General features: G+C 43.8%; 1 protein-coding gene across 7 annotated transcripts in view; it reads left to right on the forward strand.

The window, feature by feature from the left end:
* LOC121601236 (probable nuclear hormone receptor HR3) overlaps window positions 1-14748 on the forward strand; it is a 33960-nt gene extending 19212 nt beyond the window's left edge. For 2 of the 7 annotated variants that reach the window (XM_041930048.1, XM_041930050.1), the window contains exons 4-12: window positions 8205-8370; window positions 8453-8634; window positions 9048-9647; window positions 10073-10246; window positions 10461-10564; window positions 10641-10787; window positions 11199-11442; window positions 11553-11703; window positions 11779-14748. In XM_041930048.1, coding sequence (XP_041785982.1) covers window positions 8205-8370; window positions 8453-8634; window positions 9048-9647; window positions 10073-10246; window positions 10461-10564; window positions 10641-10787; window positions 11199-11442; window positions 11553-11703; window positions 11779-11902 — 1892 coding nt within the window. In that variant the 3' untranslated portion in view covers window positions 11903-14748. The remainder of the gene's footprint in view (window positions 1-8204; window positions 8371-8452; window positions 8635-9047; window positions 9648-10072; window positions 10247-10460; window positions 10565-10640; window positions 10788-11198; window positions 11443-11552; window positions 11704-11778) is intronic. The other 5 variants (XM_041930051.1, XM_041930052.1, XM_041930053.1 and 2 more) reach the window with 5 other exon arrangements.
* The last annotated feature ends 7106 nt before the right edge of the window (window positions 14749-21854 follow it).

The following is a 21854-nucleotide window of genomic DNA, read 5'->3' on the forward strand; positions in this document are numbered from 1 at the left end:
TACGGTTTGTGATGGTCGCGAGCGGGTTGCGGTCGCGAGCGGGTGCGTCGGGCGCTGACAAAATATTAGATTTTTAGGCTCCACATTGCGCCATGGTCACGGAGCGTTTCCTTATGAGGTGTGGTGTGTGTGTATGAGGTAGTGGGAAAATTTGCATAAAGCACTTCGGGGAATGGGGTATTTAGCATTGGCATAGATTAACTATTCGTGATTGTGTCATTGTTTCATTCTACCATTACTTCATCGGGTGAGTGGAAATGGTTTGCCGTACTGGAAACAGGAAGCTAACAGAACTGGTTTACAATGCGTTACGCATACGTGCTGTAGGAAAAACATTTTCTAGTGAGGGTATGCTTGAAATAAATGGTAATTTATTTATTACATCCGGGCCGGTCTGGTGGTACAGTCGTCAACTCGTACGACTTAACAACATGCCCGTCATGAGTTCAAGTCCCGAATAGACCGTGTCCCCATACGTAGGACTGACTATCCTGCTATGGTAATAATAAGTCACTGAAAGCCACTGAAGGCCTTGGCCGACAGCGGTTGTTGTGCCAAAGAAGAAGAAGAAGAATTTATTATAACCAAAGGTCTCTAAATTAAAACGATCATTTTGGTCTAAGACTTACCATTGAAAATGTAATGTTCATGTCATGAAAGGATCAGAAAACTCGAAAAAAAAAATCAAGAATGTTTTGGAATTGGAAATTACCCAATCTTGAGAATCTAAAGACCGGGGGACACTGTCCGTACTCGCTAGTGTAATTTCATTTTTCACTAGCGCATCTGGCGGCGGCTGGCAGAAGGTTTTTTTGGTCGTCAGGGGAATGGTCGTGCCGGATCTCAAAATTAATTAATTTTTTTCACCGTTTTTGATGCGAAAACGGCTGAAATACTTGCACAACATATTTATGTGTCGACTGCAGGCCAAGTCCAGTTTGGTGTAGAAAACCGAAGACATAATTCTTGAGTTATCATTGATATTGTAAACCGCTTGGTTCTTGCCTGCTGTGGATGTAGAGTTATGCAATGTTGTAAATTTGACAGGTTTTAGATCAAATTGTATCGATTTAACTTACGAATTTGCTTGTTTGATCTGTTAAGTACTTAATGTTAAACAATCAATTCAATTTCATCTTGTGTTAACATTCGGCGAAATTCTACCAAAAAGGGATATTTGATCTACGCTGATGTCTTCGAAGCATTACCATTACCAGGGTATCTCGGGAGTAGACTGTCACACTGTTGTACTTTCTGACTTTCGGAGTAGCACTGAGCAATTAAATCAAACGTATGTGTATAGTTCAGATATAACCTGGATATTTGAATGATATTAAAAATTTATATCAACTTTAGCCGGTCTCATGGTACAGTCGTCAACTCGTACGACTTAACAACATGCCCGTCATGGGTTCAAGCCCCAAATAGACCGTGCCGCCATATGTAGGACTGACTATCCTGCTATGGGGGGAAATCAATAAGTCACTGAAAGCCAACCCCACAAGTGTGTTGGCAGGCCTTGACCGGCATCGGTTGTTGAGCCAAAGAAGAAGATCAACTAATATGCTAGCTATTTATAAAATAACTTTCAATCCTTGATATCTTGAAAGTGCCCGGCTGGTTTAGTGATAGATGTAACGACTTCAATAACAGCCGGAAGTTGCACGAATCAGTTCAGGGGAATCGCACCGTTTCATCAGCCGGAAGTTGCACGAATCAGTTCAGGGGAATTGCACCGTTTCATCTATTGGATGGATTAAGTGGCATTTTCTTCCATTAAACCATAGTGTGCTTCTATTATTTAACAACACAATTGTATAACTTCAGATACATTCTCATATTTACTACCAAACCATGCGTAAGATCTAAAACTTCCTTCTCCACCAATGACTAGATGTTCTTCTCATTTCAACAAATTTCACAAAAAATTGTGCAACATTACAGCATGAAAGTTCATGCCCGGGCTATCGAAGCGTGGAGCCAATTTACCAAACAAATTGCGCTCCCGGACAAGCGGGAACGATTTGCCGAATGATTTACGGTCAGTTCATCCGGAAGCGATGCGAAGCGTTGCATCTTAACATCCCGTGTTTACTCCCAAGCCACCAGCCCTTCCCTCTGCATTCCTTTAATAGCTTCCTGTTTTACGCTCCACACAAAACCCTCGCGCAAGTGCACGGCAAGTGGCTACTTTGTAAAGCGTGCCACGTTAACGAATGCGAAAGTGCTTGTTGGCTTGCTGTCGGAAAGAGCTACCAGTGGAGGAAGATGCAACAGCGCTATCGTAGCGCAAAAGTGAACGCAATTTACCAACGTGCCCGGCCGGTGCTTCGGTAGAACGTTTCTAGGGTCTTGGTAGGTTGTCGCTCTGTCCATTCTCAAGTGGCACAGGGATGCCGTAATGAAGACGCACTTAATTACAACCACCGCCATGCAGCCGTAGTGTAGTAGTGATGTCACTCAGATCAAAGGATGCACTGACTGCAACTGTGTATGGTGGGTAGGAGGAAAGGTGTTTTGGTTGCTCCGTACACAGTGTGCTAATTGATTTGCAGCGCAAAACGAAGGACAGGGTGGATTGGGGTAGTTTTATACAAATTTGTACATTAATTGTGCTTTCAAATAAACGCTTAAAAATTATGAAAAATATTAAACATAAAAATGAAAAACCTCATAGTTGCGGTGTTAACTAGCGTTAAAATTCTCTTAAGGGATGGAAAACTCACTTCGCTTAGATTTATTGCGCTACAAATTCCGCACTTCATACCCTGCAGTTTCCCAACTGGTCATGGGGTTCGTTTATTAAGCCGGCTGGCGAGCACAGACGTCCCAATGGAAAGCGACACAAGTGATGCCACACAGCGCAACGCGCCCCAAACAATCGGTAAACATCGTTCCGTTTGATGAATCTTTATAATTAAAACTATGAAAATTGCATTTATTTGCATAACAGAGCAATAAATTAATTCGCCAGCCTCCTGGTCCCGCTTTTGCCGGCACGCGGTGGGTGGCTGCCAGTGCCATGTCCATTAGTCCATCAGGATGTTCCGGGCTGGCTCATGTTCGCTTCGCACGTCTGCAACCAGGCGACGTTCGGCTGGGGATTCTGTAAAGTTTTACAACCCAACCCGCCGCCCCTCCCTTTGTCACCCCCTTTTTCGAGGATGTAAATGGGATGTGTTAGTGCCTGCTTCACCCCCACGCGCACACAACACCCCTCGACTGGTTGCATTTGCGCTTTTAATTTGCAAATCATTTCTCCTGCCCGCCCCCCCGGGGGGCTTCCTTTCAATAACAGAGCCCGCCCGCCCCTCAAAGTGCCGAAGGTGAGTGACCTCTGGCATTGGGAAGCGAGGGGGGCGGCGATGGTGCGGTATCGTCATTCGTCGTCTCTAAACGATGGCGTAATGCTTGTGAATGTTAACTGATGCCCTTACTGTTGTTGCTGCTGCCGCTGCTGCTACTCCTTGCGGCTGCTACCAGCAGGGTATCAAGTGTATGTGTGCAACTGCAAAAGGCAAACGTCTGTCCCTTCTCTGGCGGGCAACCTGTGCAACCCACCGAGCATGGACCGTGGAGCGTGGGAGGATACAACACACCCTCTCGCGCACACCGTAATGAAGTGTGTGGCTGTGGTGCAATGGCGGCAATGAGATTTACCACAGCCCGTCCGTGGGTCGACAGTTGACAATACACAGGGGAGGGGGGGGGGGGGGGTTGTGGGGGTTCGGAAATGTCACACTTTCGCACTTTGCATTGCAAATGTCGTGTGACAAATCGTGCCACGTATACCATACGCATCAGCTGTAATCGCAGGTGTGCTGTGGCGCGAGCTGGGTTGGGCCGTGAGTTGCGTGAAAGAATTGGATCGTAGGATAAGGTCTTCATAGATGATTTTTTTTCATAGATATTGGTTTGTTACGACAATTTAATTATAAAAACACTTAGACAAGTTAACGAGATGTTTGGAGCAAAATTTACATGCAATACTCCATGATTAAGTACACGGCGATCAACTGCGCGCCACGATCGTATCGCCAACAACAAACACACCCCGAATCGAATACAAATAAGCCTGTTTTTTTATAGTCAGCCTCCCAGCTCACCTGTGATCATCCATTCCTGCTACAGCTTCATCTCGTGTGACACGTTCACCTCTCCGGTACACCCATTGTTCACCTGCCATGACGTCATGGCCCCTCAGAGGGCCGGGCACGAGAGAATGGCCATCACAGAAATGGCATCATACGCACTTCCGACGAGTTGCGCTCAGATTGGACATTCCAAGGGCCGGGGTTAGAAAAAAAGGGGTGCAGTATTTTTAGAATACCAAACGACGGTCGTATGTTTGGGCTGGTCGACCACCCTGGCTGCCGTAACGGTACGCTCCCGACGCAATGCGATATGATTGATGTTCCGCGAGAGTAGAAGGAAGAGGGAGAAGAAAAAAAAGAAGCTCCAAACAAGCTCACTAAACACACACTCCCTCTGGGTGATTTATTTCGTGATGGAATTACTAACACGAACTAGTTGGAGTCATTTGGACGCGTGGAGGAGTGTCTTCCATGTCGTTTGAGCGCATAACTAATAGCTTGTTACAACAACATCATTCAACTTCACATCAAGACTGTCAGTGGCAGCTGTTTTTATATCTAATTTAATTTCTTTCATTCTTGTATAATGCTAAATCCAAATACCTTTATTTTTGTTACATATTTATGTCATCACTAAACCACCCTTTGCCACGATCAAAGCTGATAAACTGATGCAGCACCAGCACCAGCGCTAGCGCGCATTAACACAGCGTTGTGCGGGCCGTCCGCATGGCGTCTATTTGCAAGTCGACGTACGAATTTCGCAATCGCACGAACGAAGTGCGGGCGAATCGGTCGCCATTCCTGACCTAAGCCAACGTTTATTGAAGTGCGCATCAGTCGCAGCCAGTAGCAATGGCGGCAGCAGCAGCAAGCAAGCAATGGCCACATTATCTTGCTGTCTGCTATTTGTTTGTGCGAGTGTTTTACTTAGCGTTTCATGGCGTTCTACTGCAGCTCTTCCACTAAGATATTTCGTCTAAATGGAGCGATGTTATTACATTTCATAAGTGGTTTTCAAGTAAAATAACTGTTTTAAATTTGTAGTGAGCAGATGGCAACAATCTTTAGTTAACAAGAATCATTGAAAAAAGTGATAAAATTTGGTTGTACAATAAATTAATAAAATACATTATTTTGTTCACTTCTATTACACCATTAACCTTACAAAAAACTGTCTTAAAAATTCAACGGCAACGGCATCACGTCATTGCAATCGTTATCGTCTGATACCGTCCCAAGCAACAGCAGTCCCGGGGTCGGCACGGCATGTTTGGCAATTGGCGTTGGGACAGAAACAGAGAGAGAGAGAGAGAGAGAAGCAAAATTTATCACCTAAACAAACACCGCTAGACTATCAATTCGTGCGATTCGAGACGGCCGGTGTCGGTGTTTTGCGTGCGTAATTGCACACGGAGAATTGCCAGAAGAATATTGTTTATTTTGCGATCCATTTTTTTTTCTGTCTCCCTCCAACTCTCTGCCCCTGCTATCATGGTGCACCATTTTGACCTAAATACAGGCCCAATTCCTCCACATACACACATTGGGGGATTGAATTTCCTATCTTCCAGACACCGGCAGGGTGGCTAGAGGTTCCGCGTTGGGGTAGGTTCGAACATTGGTGTACGAACGACGCCGAAATTGGTTGCTGCGAAGAAGCAACACTTCTGATAACGGACACCCTGCTCCCGCCAGTACCCGCCGGTATCACTCCCCCCTCCTTTCCAAAAAAAGAACCAAATGTGCAACGGGCATAAACGCCGGCCGGTCGGGCCGGTAAAATTAGGTCAGCGGCGAGTTTGCATACGTACCGCACGGTACGTATTTGTTTGGCGTCCTCCTCCACCTCGTGTGGTAGTTGTTGTGTTGTTGTTGTTGTTTTTTTTTATTTCGTCTTGTTGTCTGACCTGCGTTCCCACGGCACTGTGTGTCGCTCGCTTTCCTAATGGAAAGCGAAAGTTACCGACACCCCCGGGCGAAGTGTTGTTGATGCGTCTGGCCCGCTTTTTCGAAGGGCGCAGACATCGTTGCGTTGATGGAATGATAGCAGGCATAATGTGCCCCTCCCCTTGCATTATCTTGACAGTGCAGTGGTACGAAGCAGAGCAAAGTAATCGATCGTAATTAGGAGCGATTGATCGTGTGTGCAACAAGAGAAAGGGCGAAAAACAAAAACCTGCTGAAGTAGTGTGTTATGATTCATAATGCAAGAGATACATAAAATGTCTCCAAAAATGCTCATTATAGTAATTATTGTGTTGGTTTTTTTGTGTGGATTTTCCTGCTATTTTCTGCCCAACTCAATGGTGGTCCAGAGCAGTTATGGCGATCTGCTAGTTTGCTTGTTTTTTTTGTACATCAAAAGAAACACGGCGCTGGAATTTCCAGCTGTAAACATTTGCTCCAAGCAAGCTAGACCAGCGTTGAAAGCATCCTCACTGTTGAGACCATTTTCTCCATTTTCAATCCCAGCGTTAGCACACGCCGTCTAGCGCAAACATTGCCTTCAGTGCCGGTGCAGCGAAAGAGTCATAAAACACAAAAGCTAGCTGACGCTCGAGATCGCATCGCTTCCGTCGCTCGCATCGACGGCACACGCCATACCACGGATGCCAATTTCTAAAGCATTCCATGCTGGCCAGAAAATACCAGAGCAATCGAGAACGAGCCGGCGGGTCGATGTACGACGACTGCTCCAGGCATCGCCACCGCCACCATCGCCGCCGCCGCAATACGAAGGGCTCATCATACCGATGTCAATGTACACCGAGCAGCCGATTATGCAACGCGTGCGCATAAAACCGTAACGTTTTCACTTCCCCCTTCGTCGTCTGATGCACTTTTTTGCATGCACATCGACCCTCGAACGACATCCCACAAAAACGAATCAAACGCAGACAGAGAGCAAGATTAGTGCAGAGTATGTCGTGCGGAGAAGGGACAAAAGCTAAAGCGCAAAATTAAAAACAGTTCATCAACGGTACAGACACACACACACACACTGGAATAACCCTTCCGCCACGAACACAAGCATATGCGCCGAGGAGGGTAGACCTCACAATATGCCCGTGATGCAGCCGGGCTCTAATGAATGGGTGTGCATGTTTATCGAACGTACCTGACCTATCCCAAAATGCTTCCAACCATGCATGCACTCACACACATGTAGACTTGGTTGGCGCTTTTCCGCACCTCCACAGCGAAACAGGACGAACGCCGTCAAGTGCGGCTTGCGATTTCCCTTTTCCTTCTCGCCTATCTTGCGAAATCCGTCTGGCAACAGCGTTGCTGCGGGAAACGACGCTGTGCAGCGAGAAGAACAAGATGCGATGAGAAAGAGTCCGCAAAAAAAAAAGCTCAACAATCTAGCGTGCTGCGACGTGGAACGGAAGTGAAGAGAACCGATCCTTTCCTCTCCCATTTGGCTCTGCAACCGCTTCAAGCGTGCTCATCGCAGGCACTTCCTGGCACTGGCTGCATGGTATCCTTTTCCTCCTGATGGGGATCTCATGGGGACTGTTGTATGAGTGTGAGTTACGCGTTCGAGTTGCCACCAGACGTACCTTCCCGTGACCGTGCAGGGATTTGGGGGGAGCGAGAGCATCGACCATGATTTCAAACCCCTCGACCCCCCACATAGCGTTGGGATGCTTTTTTAATCGATAATCTCTGGACCTGGGCCAACATTTGTGGGCCCACCGTATGAGCGCCGGAACCGGGACGGCTGCCAAATTGTCTGGAGATATGACATGATGCATGAGTATGTGTGATCATGTGTTTGTGTGAGGAAAATTATCGATACGTTTCCGCCAATGCAGGATAAAACCAGCGTCCCCGACTGGCAACGAAACCATTTGCCAAAAGCGGGATCGATTCGGTCAAATACCCGCAGGGCGTGTAGGTTCTCTGCCGATGTTTATCTTGGATTCAGTTTAATTAACGAAAAGGATCGATTACAGTTACATCTGGCACATTCATTAGACAAATGAGCGCAGGAAATTGTTGTACCTCCTCTAAATTGACATACAATTTCCAATAAAATTAATATCTTTTATGAAAAAACTCAGAAAAACTCTAATATCAAACATTCGCTTCGTATCATTTCAGCTGTCAAATTCGGACGCATGTCCAAGAAGCAACGGGAGAAGGTCGAGGACGAGGTACGGTTTCACCGGGCTCAGATGCGCGCACAAAATGACGCCGCCCCGGACAGCTCCGTGTTCGACACGCAGACACCTTCCAGCAGCGATCAGTTGCATCACGGTTACAATGGGTAATGTATCGGACAAACAGCCCGGGGGCACACATTTTGCAAAAGTTCCAAAGTTCGAAATGACCATTTCCATTAATTTTAGAAACTCTTCCCACAGCTACACATATTCGAACGAGGTCGGCTACAGCAGCCCGTACGGCTACTCGACCTCGGTGACGCCGCAGCAAACGATGGGCTACGACATCTCGGCCGACTACGTGGATAGTACAACAACTTATGAACCAAGAAGTACGATGATAGACTCAGATTTCATAAGTGGACACAGTGAGTATCGCAGTCCGCGTGACTTTACGTGCCTTCCCTTTTATACGACCTGTCCTGCTTCTACGTTATGAGTTTTTGGTTTCGTCATTTCGTTCGTTTTTTTTTGTGGGAGCAAACGAAACCATTTATGACGTTGGAGGTTAAAATAATCATAATCACTAACACACCGAACGCATCCACATTACTGATGAAAAAGGGTGATGGGTTTTGCATGTCATTACCGTAGTGCACTGGCTGGCCAATACATACAGCAGCTCTTCCTTTCATTGATCCTGCCTGCCCTTTCCCACCCATAGTGACTGCCTACCACTAACCCCTTCCCGGTGTGACGGGATCAAAATTGTACATAACCCATAACCGGTACTTCCCACTCTGTCTTCTTCTCTGTGTGCTACTAACACCTCACCTTGCAGACAAGGATGGCTCGCCGGAACAAAACCGAGCGATCACGCTCAACGATATCCGGTTGGCGCGCGTACAGCAAACGACCGCCACCACGACGACCGGTGTCGGACAGGGCGGTAGTGATGTGATCGCCGACGGTGTCAATGATGGTGGTGGTGGTGGTGGTCCCCGAGGTTTGACACCCCAGCAGCAACAGCAACAGCAGCAACAGCAAGCGCATCAACCGGCACAAACGGCCACGCATACGCTCCCACCACAGCAACAGCCGCAGCCGGCTGCGGCACTGGCAAACCATCAAACCACCGGCAACGGCAACACCACTACCAGCAATAGTACAATTATCACCATCAAGCAGGAGCAGCTTACCAACGTTGATAGCCTTGTTGGTAGCTTTGTCGATTCAACAACCTTCTTGCCATCGCCACCGGCCAGCCAACAGCAGCAGCAGCAGCAGCAGCAGCAACATCCACACCATCAGCACCAACAGCTGGGCAGTGCGGCACAGATGGTGACGTCCAATGGGGTCGGCGGCCTGGCCGGTGTACCGACGGCGACGGCCGTGGTGGCAGTGGCCGCAACCACCGTCCCAACGCCCGTCACTGGATCAGGTGCGGTTTTTTTGGGACGGACAAAACAGAAATGCTTTTTACTTGCTCTGCCGCTAAGCCATTACTCTGCCCCTTTGAATTCATCAGCCCCTCAAGTCATCACGCAGACAGCCAACCTTCCGGCTTGAGCAATTTTTAGCTTGCAACCTCCCCCCGTCCGTGCCTTCCTTTTCCCTGTAGACTGCTAATCCAAACCACCGCGTTACTAACCAACAACCGAACTGTGTCTTTCTTTTTTCTTCTTTCTTTCTCTTTCCCTGTTGTACACTGTGCATCGAACACTTACACCACAATGTGTGCTAACACCTATACACGAACCCTTCCCAAAACTAACCTGTACTGCCTGTATTACACACTGTAAACACACTGATTGGTATGCACGATCCTACTTCTACCATCACCGGGACAAAACAAACGCCCTCTAGATGTCACTGGTAGTAGCATTAGACGGAACGACTGCTGCCAGACTGCGGTCGCACCGGGTGGCACCGGGTCGGATGGTATTGCGCACTCCGCACAGGCTCACCATCACCATCACCAGAACACGCCGGTCTCGTTCGGCGAGGATGATAGCTCCTGCGATTCGCACACACGATGGGGTAATGGGCCACTAACCTTACTTAGTATGTACTAGACCACTAACAAGCACTAACCTGTAGACAGCTTTTGCCTGCAGAATGCTCCGCTGCTAGAAAAGATGATGATCAACATACTGTTATACGTCCGACTCGACAGAAACTCATTTCGTACAAAAAATATTTAAAGGGTGTAACATGATGTATTAACCTGTCTGCTCCTTCTCACTACTTTCAGCCGAAGGTGATATCAACGACGTGCTGATAAAGACCCTTGCAGAAGCGCACGCAAACACCAACCACAAGCTAGAGATAGTGCACGAAATGTTCAGAAAACCACAGGTAAGACCACAGCGCGTTCTTCACACTCTTGGATCACTGTCTAACTCTGCCTCTGCATCTCTAACATGTTCTTCAGGATGTTTCCCGCTTACTCTACTACAAGAACATGACCCAGGAGGAGCTATGGTTGGACTGTGCGGAGAAGCTAACGGCCATGATCCAGCAGATTATTGAGTTCGCCAAGCTGATACCGGGCTTCATGCGGTTAAGTCAAGACGATCAGGTAAGTAGATCGTATCTTTTTGCATCCGGTGCGCTACGCCGCGTAGTGCTGGATTTTGCAGAAGTTAATGATCTAGCTGTAGGCAAACATGAAAGTACAACTAACATTCACGGGGTGGGTAAGGTCTAGTTTTAACGTCCAATTATTAGACATACCCTGAGAGCTTACCTCAGATCACTTGAGTTGGAGGCTGGGATGTAAACGATCTCCAGGAACATCTGCAAACTAATATTGGTTGGAAGAGTAAGACTAGACTTTACTCCACTCAGATTGCGCTCACAGTAGAGATCAATCACAACAAGCTACCTAGTAGAGCGGTAAACCTTCAATGACTTATAGCTCTTACCAGGATAGTACGTCTTCCTTCCTTCCACACAACTTACTCATGCAATTTTTTGTCCCTTTCGATAGATTTTACTCCTCAAAACGGGCTCGTTCGAGCTGGCAATCGTGCGCATGTCTCGACTGATGGATCTCTCAACCAACTCCGTGCTGTACGGTGACATTATGCTGCCGCAGGAAGCCTTCTACACGTCCGACTCGTTCGAGATGAAGCTGGTCGCGTGCATATTCGAGACGGCGAAAAGTATTACGGAGCTGAAACTGACCGAAACGGAGCTGGCGCTCTATCAAAGTCTGGTGCTACTGTGGCCTGGTAAGAACGTCCAATTGTGTCTCGCTTTATGTTGTTGCATAGCGACAGAGATGTTTTGAAAAGCATTTAACTATACACTTTCCAATTTCTCCCCGACTGTTTTTTTGCAGAACGAAATGGCGTACGAGGAAACACGGAAATCCAGCGGCTGTTTAATATGAGCATGTCCGCGATCCGGCAGGAGATTGAAGCGAACCATGCACCGCTCAAAGGCGACGTGACGGTGCTCGATACGTTGCTCAACAAAATCCCTACCTTCCGGTAAGTGGACTGAGCCTACTCTGTAATGCTCAAACGGTTCTTCTAATGCCATTTCTTTCTCCCCATTTCCAACAGTGAGCTCTCGATCATGCACATGGAGGCGTTACAGAAGTTCAAACAGGATCACCCGCAGTACGTTTTCCCGGCACTCTACAAGGAACTGTTCTCGATCGACTCGCAGCAGGACCTGATGACATAACAGGATGATCATGGCTACCATCAGCCGGCACAGCAGCAGCAGCAGCAGCAGCAGCAACACCATCACCACCATCAGCAGCAACAGCTACACCATCAGCAGTCGTCGCAGACACATTATCAGCAGCAGTCGGCAATCGGTACAATATCGCACGATGCTACCCAGCCACCGCTGTCGCTGCCACCGCCGCCGTATCAACATTCCTCGTCGGCATCATCAGCCTCCTCGCTATCGTCGTGCGATCGCCGGGAGGACACACTCGTTGCGAGCGAGCTGGACGAAGCAATAGGACCCGCGTCGGTAACGGATAGCAATACGAGCAATGGCAACAATACGTTCATCATCATCATCCAGAACGATGGCGGCGTTGGCGAGGGACCCGTCTAGCGGCGTAAACTCTCAACTGAACTGCTCAAAACAACGGGTGGGACGCGGTTAGCTAGTAAGACGCGCTGGGGCTGGGGCGTGCCGAGGACGAACACGAGACGACAAAACACAGACAACACAAAACTGGCGGAACAAAGCCCATGAAAATTAGGACAGCAAATAGTAAGAGCATAAAGATAAGGAAGGGAAATCCACTCACAGCAAAGGCAAGAGGACGGAACGCGCGAGTGTCCAGTTTGGTGAGCCAAACACACACACACACACACACACGAGGAATGCCTAGTTATGCACCCTTAGCAATTGTTGATGTAAATGAATTTACAAGATTTGTTATATTATTTTAATAACGCGTAAGTCGATAAACACTGACGATTAAGCATAGGAAAGGAATAGGGGCTAGGAGTGCGAGGTGGCATGGCTAGGATGTGCCGCGTGTGGGCAGACAGCACGCCCCGGAGTGGATGTGGAGGGGGTGGGAAAGGAAATGTATTTTAAATTATTTTCCTTTCTGCTTTTTCCTTCTGCTTATTTTTTTTACATGGTATATTTGTGCCTCGATCATGGATCATAATACTGATCGTTTGTTTTCTATTGTCTATTTTTAAACAAGATTTATTTCTTTTATTTTTTAACAAACACACTCACACACACACACAAACGACGCAAGTACACCCCTATATACAAACGAGGACTCACCCAAGCGACTGTAGACTGTGTCGTTGTCGTTCCACAAGGTGTAAGATGTGAAGTTTAAGCACATAGAAGGACCGTACCGATGGAAGAAAGTTGAGGCAAGTACACAGACACACAAACACACACATAGATACACACACAAACAATTTATAAAAAAGTGCAATGATCAGTCGATCAGAAGGAGCAGGCGCTGCAGTGCTCTTTAGAATGATTTTGCACAACGGTCACGAGGTGCAGTTTTGGAATAGGCTTAAGGTGCGTTTTGTGGCACGGTTTTTTGTTAGTTTTGTGTCTTTTGGCCGTTTTTTTTTCGGGCGGAAGGTTGTAAGCAGTTCTATTCTCTTATTTCTTCGTAATCGCGGCTAACGTACAAATATGATTTGTTTTACTTTTTTGTTTAATTTGTTTTTCTTTACGGATGGTGAAAGACGAAGCGATTAGTAGGGCGTTAGGAAAATTTTGGAACCCGCGCGGAAGAGTGCGTTATTGCGCCCGCCACCGGCTCCTGTGCAACTGAATAGTCTGATTTCTTTAGTTAATATAGTCTGTCCGAATGGAGGATGAGAGAAACCTTTTTTTGGTATGGAACAGAAGAAAACGCAGCGTGTGGCGTGTTTGTTATACGCGAAGCTGTTTTTGGCCACCAAACACAAACAGAACAGAATCTCTTCTCTTTGTTTCTCTCTTTCGTTTAGGGTTGCTTACCGTGTATGTGTTTTACCTATTGTTTTTTACTTTTCCGTTATATTTCTAACTGTCCTTTCCTTAGAGTAAGTGACTAAGTATACCTTTCCTTCATCCGGTGTTTGCTGGCCGAAGTAACATTTTGAAACACTGAGTGTGAGTATGTGTGTGTGTGTACGTGTGACGAAATCAAGCAAACGATGAATAGATTCCACGTTTTAGGGAAAAAACAACCACCAAATTCTTAGCCCAGTAAAATCCTTGTTGGTTCAAGATGGACGTTCCCTTTTCGGTTCAGTATTAGATCGCTAACGAAAAAGGAATCTTATCAAAAGAAGAAACCCACTCAAACTCAAACTTCAATCTGGTCAAATAATCGACCCTTTTTGGCATCCGAAAAGATTCGATTGGAGACCCTTTGAAGGATTTTTAAGCCTATTAACTGTTGAGGAATTGTTTGCATAGTTTCTTTTTTGTCGTAAGCATTTTTTCTACTGTTGTTTGGTTCGTTATTTGCTATTCTGTGTCATAATGTGTCACCAGTGTCGATGTTTGTGTTGTTGTTGTTGTTGTTGTTGCGTGTATCAGCAAGTAAGGATAATTTGCAAAAAGAACGCTTCTTGTCTTGAACCATAGCGAGAAAAAGTAGTAGGAAATAAATAAAGCAGCAACAAAATCCGACACCGACGACTGAAAGAATGCTAGGAGAGAAAATTCAAAAAATCGTACTGAAGTTATATTGATAAGGTATTGTAGAACAATTTTTCTCTTAGCTTACTCACATAAACAAAACAAAACACACCCGTACACATCTTCTAGCACACTTTATGATGCATATTTGAGAGCACAGCGCTGTTAGTGGGGTTTCAGTCGAGGCAAAAGGGCTGCTATTAAATCGTACACATACATCAAGCAGGCACTGAGCAGAGAAAGTAGGGGAAAAACACTATCAGAAAATACAGTTGTAGAATGTACTAAACCACCAATACATTGCCGTTGGCTTTATTTGTTTCGAAATCGGCTTCATGTTTCTGTTTGCTACTCTACTACAAATTGTTTAACTGTTGTTTAATTATAATCAGACGAGAAGAACAAACAAATCGCACACTTCCAAATGAGTAATAGTTAATTGAAGCGTTTTAGAGCGTCATTTCTAACGATTGTTTTGTTGGCAAACAAAATGGAGGCTAGCAAATAGGGTGTCCTCTTTGGATTGCATTATTCAGTATGCCATTATTAAGTATCCCCTGACCATGGATACAGACAAACAAACACACATAAGGAAAACACATTTCTTCAACGTGTGGCTGTCGAATGCTGATTACAAACTTAACAAGACATAGATGTACCAAGGTACAGAATAGATCAAAAGCAACGTAAATCGAACTGGGGACTGCTGTTTGACACAGAACACACTCTCTTACTCCCAAACACACAAGCAAACACACAGACACACAAACGGTAATTACAAAAATTCGAACCGAAAATGAAATGAGAACTTATAAATGTATGGGTGCTTCTATATGAAACAAAAAAATATATATAAATAGGTATATATATATATATAGAGAGAGACAAAGAGAGAAAGAAAGAGAAAGAAAGGGTTAAGATAGTAACGAACGTAAAAGGAAAGAAAACAAATACAGAATGATATACATATATATACATCTATATTTAAAAAAGAAAAACAAAAAAAAACACAAAACTTAAAGCGATCGAAGAAATAAGAGAAAGAATAAGAAAGTTACAAAAGAATTACAAAAAAAAACTAGTATAACAACACACAAAGATTGACTGTGACTGACCGTTGGTAGCAAATTGGTTAAAGTGTAAAGATTAGCAAAAGAATGATGGTAAAAAGTAAAAAAAAAGCAAACACTAGACAAAACCATAGACACACATACAAAACACATACATAGACACACCTACACGTATAGAGAGATAATGAAACTGTTATACAACCGTTTTGTGGATATAAATAGAGCAAATAAAGAGAGAGAGAGAGAGAGAGAGAGAGAGAGAGAGAGAGAGAGAGAGAAAGAAAGAGAGAGACAGAAAGGGAAAGTTGTATGAATCCAACAAACTTAAGACTCTGTGGAACGATAATGTAAAACAAAGTAAAAATGACTGTAGCATACGCGGTGTACACGGAAGCTAACACACACAGTTACAGTTTTTTGAAATCAGACTCCTTAACTCGCCTGATCATCTTCACTTTTTCATGAATGTAATGAATTAATTGCCTTAAATGATATATACAACAACAAAAAAAACATATATAAATTGCATAAAAATATACAATAAAAATATATTTAAATCGTGGGGGCACAACCAAGCAACCCAGTACGAGCAGAACTGTTATCGGTAGGGGAAAATCCATACGACAGAGCAGAGACAAAACTGAATACAAACACACATACACACACTCACACCAACCAACCACAACGTACACGTACATACATGCAAAGCAGTAATACAGAAAACTAGATCATAGCAGCAGCAGCAGCAGCCGCAGGACATGATTCCCGTTGCTGAGTAGCGGTTAGACAAAACGTTAGACAGCGGTACGATTCGCGCAGTTACATTACGCGACCGTGCTGCACTGGTGGGTGTTAAGATAATGATTTAGTTTTTAGTAAAGGACTCCAGTCTTTTGTTTTTGTAAGACGACACAAACGGCGACAAAAATGGCACATGCAAAAACGTGCATTACGGCGACGGCGAGACACAAAGTTAAGGAAAAACTAGACCGACAGAAACACTCATGTACGACACGGGTACGGTAGCAGACAAAACAAACAAAGCAAACACGAAAGCAGAAAAGGAAGCAAAACAAAGCAAAAAAGCGCGATGATTAAATGGTTATCTATAATTCTATACATATAGACTATATACATAATGACGTTAGTGGAAAGAAAAGGTAACAATAGTTGTAAGCAAGAGCGCAAGAATGATGAGTTAAGAGAGGTTTGAAGCAGTCTGGACAAACAAACAAAACAAAACAAAACAAAAAACCACGCGGCAACGCGGTTTACGCACGGTTCAGATGGGGAGGGCACGTTGTCCGGGTGTGACATAGGCATAGGCAAAGTTGATGAACTCTAATATAATTTAAATTAATTTAAAATGCGATGTGAGAGAAACTTTAGATACGAATAATTTTTTGACTAGTGAAAATGGGTAGGGTCGGAGTTTTGCGTTTTGCATTTTTTTTCGCACTTCGGAGAGAAAGAGAGGGAGAAGAATACAACTGAAGAAGAAGAAAGTAAATTCAGGTATACACAGGCAAAGCAAAAAGATCATAGAAAACACATTCACAATGCGATAAGATGACTGAAAGCGAAGGTTTAATATAAAATCAACAAATAAACACATACACACATAAAGAAAAAAACATACCGAAGATAATGCGAAAGAATGCGAACGCGACTACAAGTTGATACATGATAGTACATAAACAACAACAAAAACAAAACTCACAATAGCAAAATTTCGGGTAGCTCTTAAGTTCACTGAAAACATTTATTCTATAATCATCCAGATCAAGTTAGGAGGAAAGGCGGTTAGGCAAAAAACAAGGTTAAAATAATAATTAAAAAATAAAAACACAACACACAAAAACGTCGGAAGAAACACATCCTTCTGCCGCTCATTAAGATACACAGAAGGGACACACGGTTAATGAGAATATTGCATAAATGATTCACTGAGCGAATGAAGCGAAGCCTTTTTGAAATAAACTGATTAATCCTTATTATGAACCGTTGTGTTGCGTTTTGTTTCACTGCTTATACGGTTGTGGGTGTGGAGGTGTTTGGTGAAACGATTACCAAGGAGGATGTGTGGATCGAGTGAGGCACCGGTGCTGTGGTTTCACATCGTAGAAGTTTTGGAAATAAAGCTACTGTACGAGCAGTCTTTGACGAGTGATGTGTTATTATTATTTGTGAAGATAAGTATACAACTATTTGGATAAGGTTTATTGTTTGATTTTTTTACAGTTTAATTTTACGTGTGAAGCTAGGCGCACTAATTTATGTCTATTTTCTGACATCAAAAAGCGGATTGTGAGAAAAGGCTAGCGATTGCTTTACATCTTCGGAAAGGTTTGTAGGGCATAACAAAAGTTGTTGAACATTTTCCCTCAGTTGTGCGGAACTACTACAGGCTGCAATATCTCAATCTCAAATAGGAGCATATTTCTAGCGCACAATTTATGCGACCATACCACGTACATGTACAATACAGGTAATTACTTAAGATAAACAAAAACCGAACAAACACATACAAAACCCCATCAACCATGCAGTAAGGTGAACCATTTCATCAGCAGCAAAGACTATTTCTCTTCTCCATTTTCAAGTTTGTAGAAGTTTAACGAAACAGTAAGAAACAAACAAAAACAAATCAATAACAATGAAAAAACAGGAGAGAATAAACATAACTAACAGAGAACGAACGCAAGAGTAGTAGTTAAAAAAAAATAGCAGTGAACGTGAAATTGCTCCAAAAATAAAATAAAAACAAACTCATACGTTCGTCGGTAAGATTCGTTTTTGTTTATTTTTTTTTTATTTCAGAAATTTGTACGTTAGCATAAGACCCCGACTCGGGATGGAATACTGAGAGAGGTAGAGTGATGTTCGCTATTCGGAAACGGAAAATTCAAAAACTGAACCAAGAACTGATCCTTTTGGAAAAATTTATACTGCAGCACCAGACAGTTGCATTTTGAACCAAAACAACAAAAAACAAAATCTAAAAACATTGAACAAACTGATTGGTGTACAACAAGAGTAAATTCTATTCGAATTCAATCCATTTTGCACACATCTTGTGTTTGTATCATTTTTGGAGTTTGATGTAACAATCATTTATGTAAAACAAATTCAACGATTCAAGAACAAATGTTCTGTACATTGAATAATGCAAATTGTTGGTCCAAAATTGATCCAGTAATCTATAATGATAAGATCATAATTTTGATCTCCATTTTTATTTGAATATTTGTTTCTTCTTTTTATATTCATGTACAATTGAACGAACAGAAAATAAATTATCTCCTTTTTAAAAGTACACTCACTGTACATTAATGAAGAAGTTAAAAGACTTGAGCAAACAGCTACACACACAGATACAGAAACGAGAGCTGGCGAAATGAAACAACAATCATTCCGAATTGGTCCCAAAGCTGTCCAGCACAGGCTGCAAGCTCGGTGCTGTACAATGTTAAAATATGTTTTCTTTTTTGTCTACTGAATTTCTAACAATACAAAAAAACGCTATAAATTAAAGACCTGAACACCGGATGGACTGTGTACCGTAATGCGAACTGTACGTCGTATAGGACGAGCAAACAAACAAAAAAAAGCGCTATAAAGAATAAAGATCGTGTACGGTCTTGAAGAACCGATCACTTGAAACATAGTGGATTTTTGAAAAGTGGATTATGAAAAGCAAACAAGCTGGTAAAATACCACACCATCTACAAAACATTCAGAACTCTGTATCAAGACAACTAGCCCACAACAAGTGAAGAAGTAAAATCGAAACCTAGTAAAAATACAAAGAAAAAGATGCATAATTAGTCAAATTCAATACAAATTGTTGGCTTTCAGTTAATTCTTGCCGCGTGATTGATTAACGTCAATGATGACAGTAGCGTGTGTTAGCGGATGAAATAGTGAAAGGTTAATAATCGACACCGTTAAAATAATGCTAGCGTGTCTAAAACCAATCAACTTTAGTTTCCTTTTCTATTAGTTATTGTAATGTTATTGAAAATTTCATTCATTTTCTTCTCAATTTTCATTACGGCGAAGGAGAAACAAAACAACAAGTGATTGTGATTTGCAAAATCCTATTAGGCATTTCCCAGCTTAACTACTAAATTACTTATGCCAGTTGAAACTCATACCCCTGCAACTTCATTACATTCGACAATCACTTCAAAAGGGCCTAAATTATGCTAATTAAATGCCACAAAGACACAAAGCCGACCGAAGTAAAGAACGTTTGCTGACTTCATTCTGTCGCTGCTTTTCCACGCCACGGGAAAACACGGAAGGAAGCAGTGCGCTGTGTCTTTGTATTGTCATCTTCAGTATCAAGCAAAAAGTGGCAAAGCACAGCGTACATGAAAAGGCACGAGCAACAAGTTCAACGATCTTATTAACATGCCCTACCGATAGACACCGAGAGAAGCCGCCGTGTTTTATCAGATCCACCCATTATCCAAATCTGCAAACCGTAAAACCGACGGGTGCTAACAAAAGGGATGGTCATCCGTATCCATCCGTGCGAACCCAAGCCCCAAGAACCGCCACCTTTGTTTTGTCCCGTTAAGAACGCTTATTTGGGGGGCGCTGCTTTTTGGGGCAAATCATGCTCTGATCTTATTTTGGGCCAGCGCTATAATTATGGACCACTTTCTTAGACCTCGGCCCGGTATTTTAGAAGCTTTTGGGCTCTTTTTGGAATTTAAATTCGTTTTGCAGAGACTGTAGCCCTGAGACTTTCCAAGGAATTTAATTGCAAACGGTGGAAATGTGCATAATTATAGGGATTGTACTTCTGTGCAATAAATATCAAATTTAACGCTTCCGTTTTCCGGAAAAGAAAAAGCCACTCCCTACCATCCGGGTGAGATGCTTTACATTTTTTTCCCCCGAAACGACCTGTTTAGTAACCTTGACACGACATACACTCGACCCGAGCGCTTAGAGCATCATAAAACATTATGATACTCTACTGATGGTTTGTTGGCCAGTTGCTAATGCCACGAGTGACAAACACTGCAAAACACGTCCAAAATACGAACCTATCTGTGTGTAGCAAACACCTGCAGTGCTGAGAACAGAGTGCGCTTCCGTAAAACAATAGTCAACCGTTCTGGCCGAGGAGCGGAAGGAAGCGTTGGACGACCGAAATGGTTTTTGTTGTTTTTACGCAGACGATTAGTAATGTTCAGGCAGTGAATTTGAATTAGGCACCGATGGGGACGGTTTGTAATTGTTTAAAAGGGCATTCGCTTATGGTGGCTCTCCGGCCACTCGGATGATCGCATCGTTTGGTGTGTTAAATAACATAATTATGATCATGTTGACAACGTGTTTTTAATCGTTCAAAATCATCTGCAACGATTTGTTTGCATTATTGTTTGAAAACATTTAAAAGTCCGTTGCAATTTGGAAGTAAAATATTACAAAAGACCAATTTTAGATTGAAAGACTTGAATAAGCGACCAAACAACAAACCTGTTAGAGAGGCTAGCAGAACATTAGAACCCATAAAAATATCAATAATCTGTTCCAAACATGACAGCATATCTATTTTCGATACCTGATCTCAGTCTAGCACTCCGCTATGACGTGCGCCATCTGCTTCTTCTACACTAGTGTACGATTGATACAATTCATACCTAAGTGGGCAAACTACGCTGTGGCAGGGAGGAAAGAAAACGTCCAATAATACAGCCACCGATGGCTTAATTACAGGCACGCAAACACCATCGTTCCCAATGTGTCGTGTGGTTTGTTGACCGCTGAGTCATCTCGGTTCAGAATCCGAGCCCCAAAAGGGACGATGCAAACATCGCACATGCTGGGCAGACGGGTCGGTACGATCGTACGATGGTTTTAGCCGCCGAATGATTCTTAATTGGGCGAGCACAATTATTGATGAGGGTTGGCACAAAAGTGATGATGCTGCACGATTCCCAATCAGTCTGCACGGGCAGCGTAGGCAAATGCGATAATTTGAATTACTTGATAGCATGAAAGCGATTAAGCGGTTGTAATTACGACTTCATTTCAGTAGATTTAAATAGAACTTTTAAACGTTATAAGAATCCTGCGCTGCAAAGGAACTATACAGCCAACCCTTCGGAAGCAACGCGAAGCCCACAAGTTTCGACAAGCTTATTAGCATGACGGTGAACATGATCGCTCCGCAAAAGTTAAATCCCCTCACTGCGCGATCTTTCTTTCGCTCCTGGTTCCTCAGTCCCGTACCGGAAGGAAAGATAACCGAACATCCACCGTCCGGCGAGCGGTTGGGAGCGTTTGTGGGCCCTTAAAAAGAATTTCGGGTGATGCTTTTCTCAATCCTTTTGTTTCTTTTTTTTGCACATACTATGTTCCCAGCTCCCAGCAACCAACGGAACAGGTTTTGTGATGATTTCTTGAAACGA

This window comes from Anopheles merus, unplaced genomic scaffold, assembly GCF_017562075.2.
Source record: "Anopheles merus strain MAF unplaced genomic scaffold, AmerM5.1 LNR4000045, whole genome shotgun sequence".
Taxonomy (NCBI): Eukaryota; Metazoa; Arthropoda; class Insecta; order Diptera; family Culicidae; genus Anopheles; species Anopheles merus.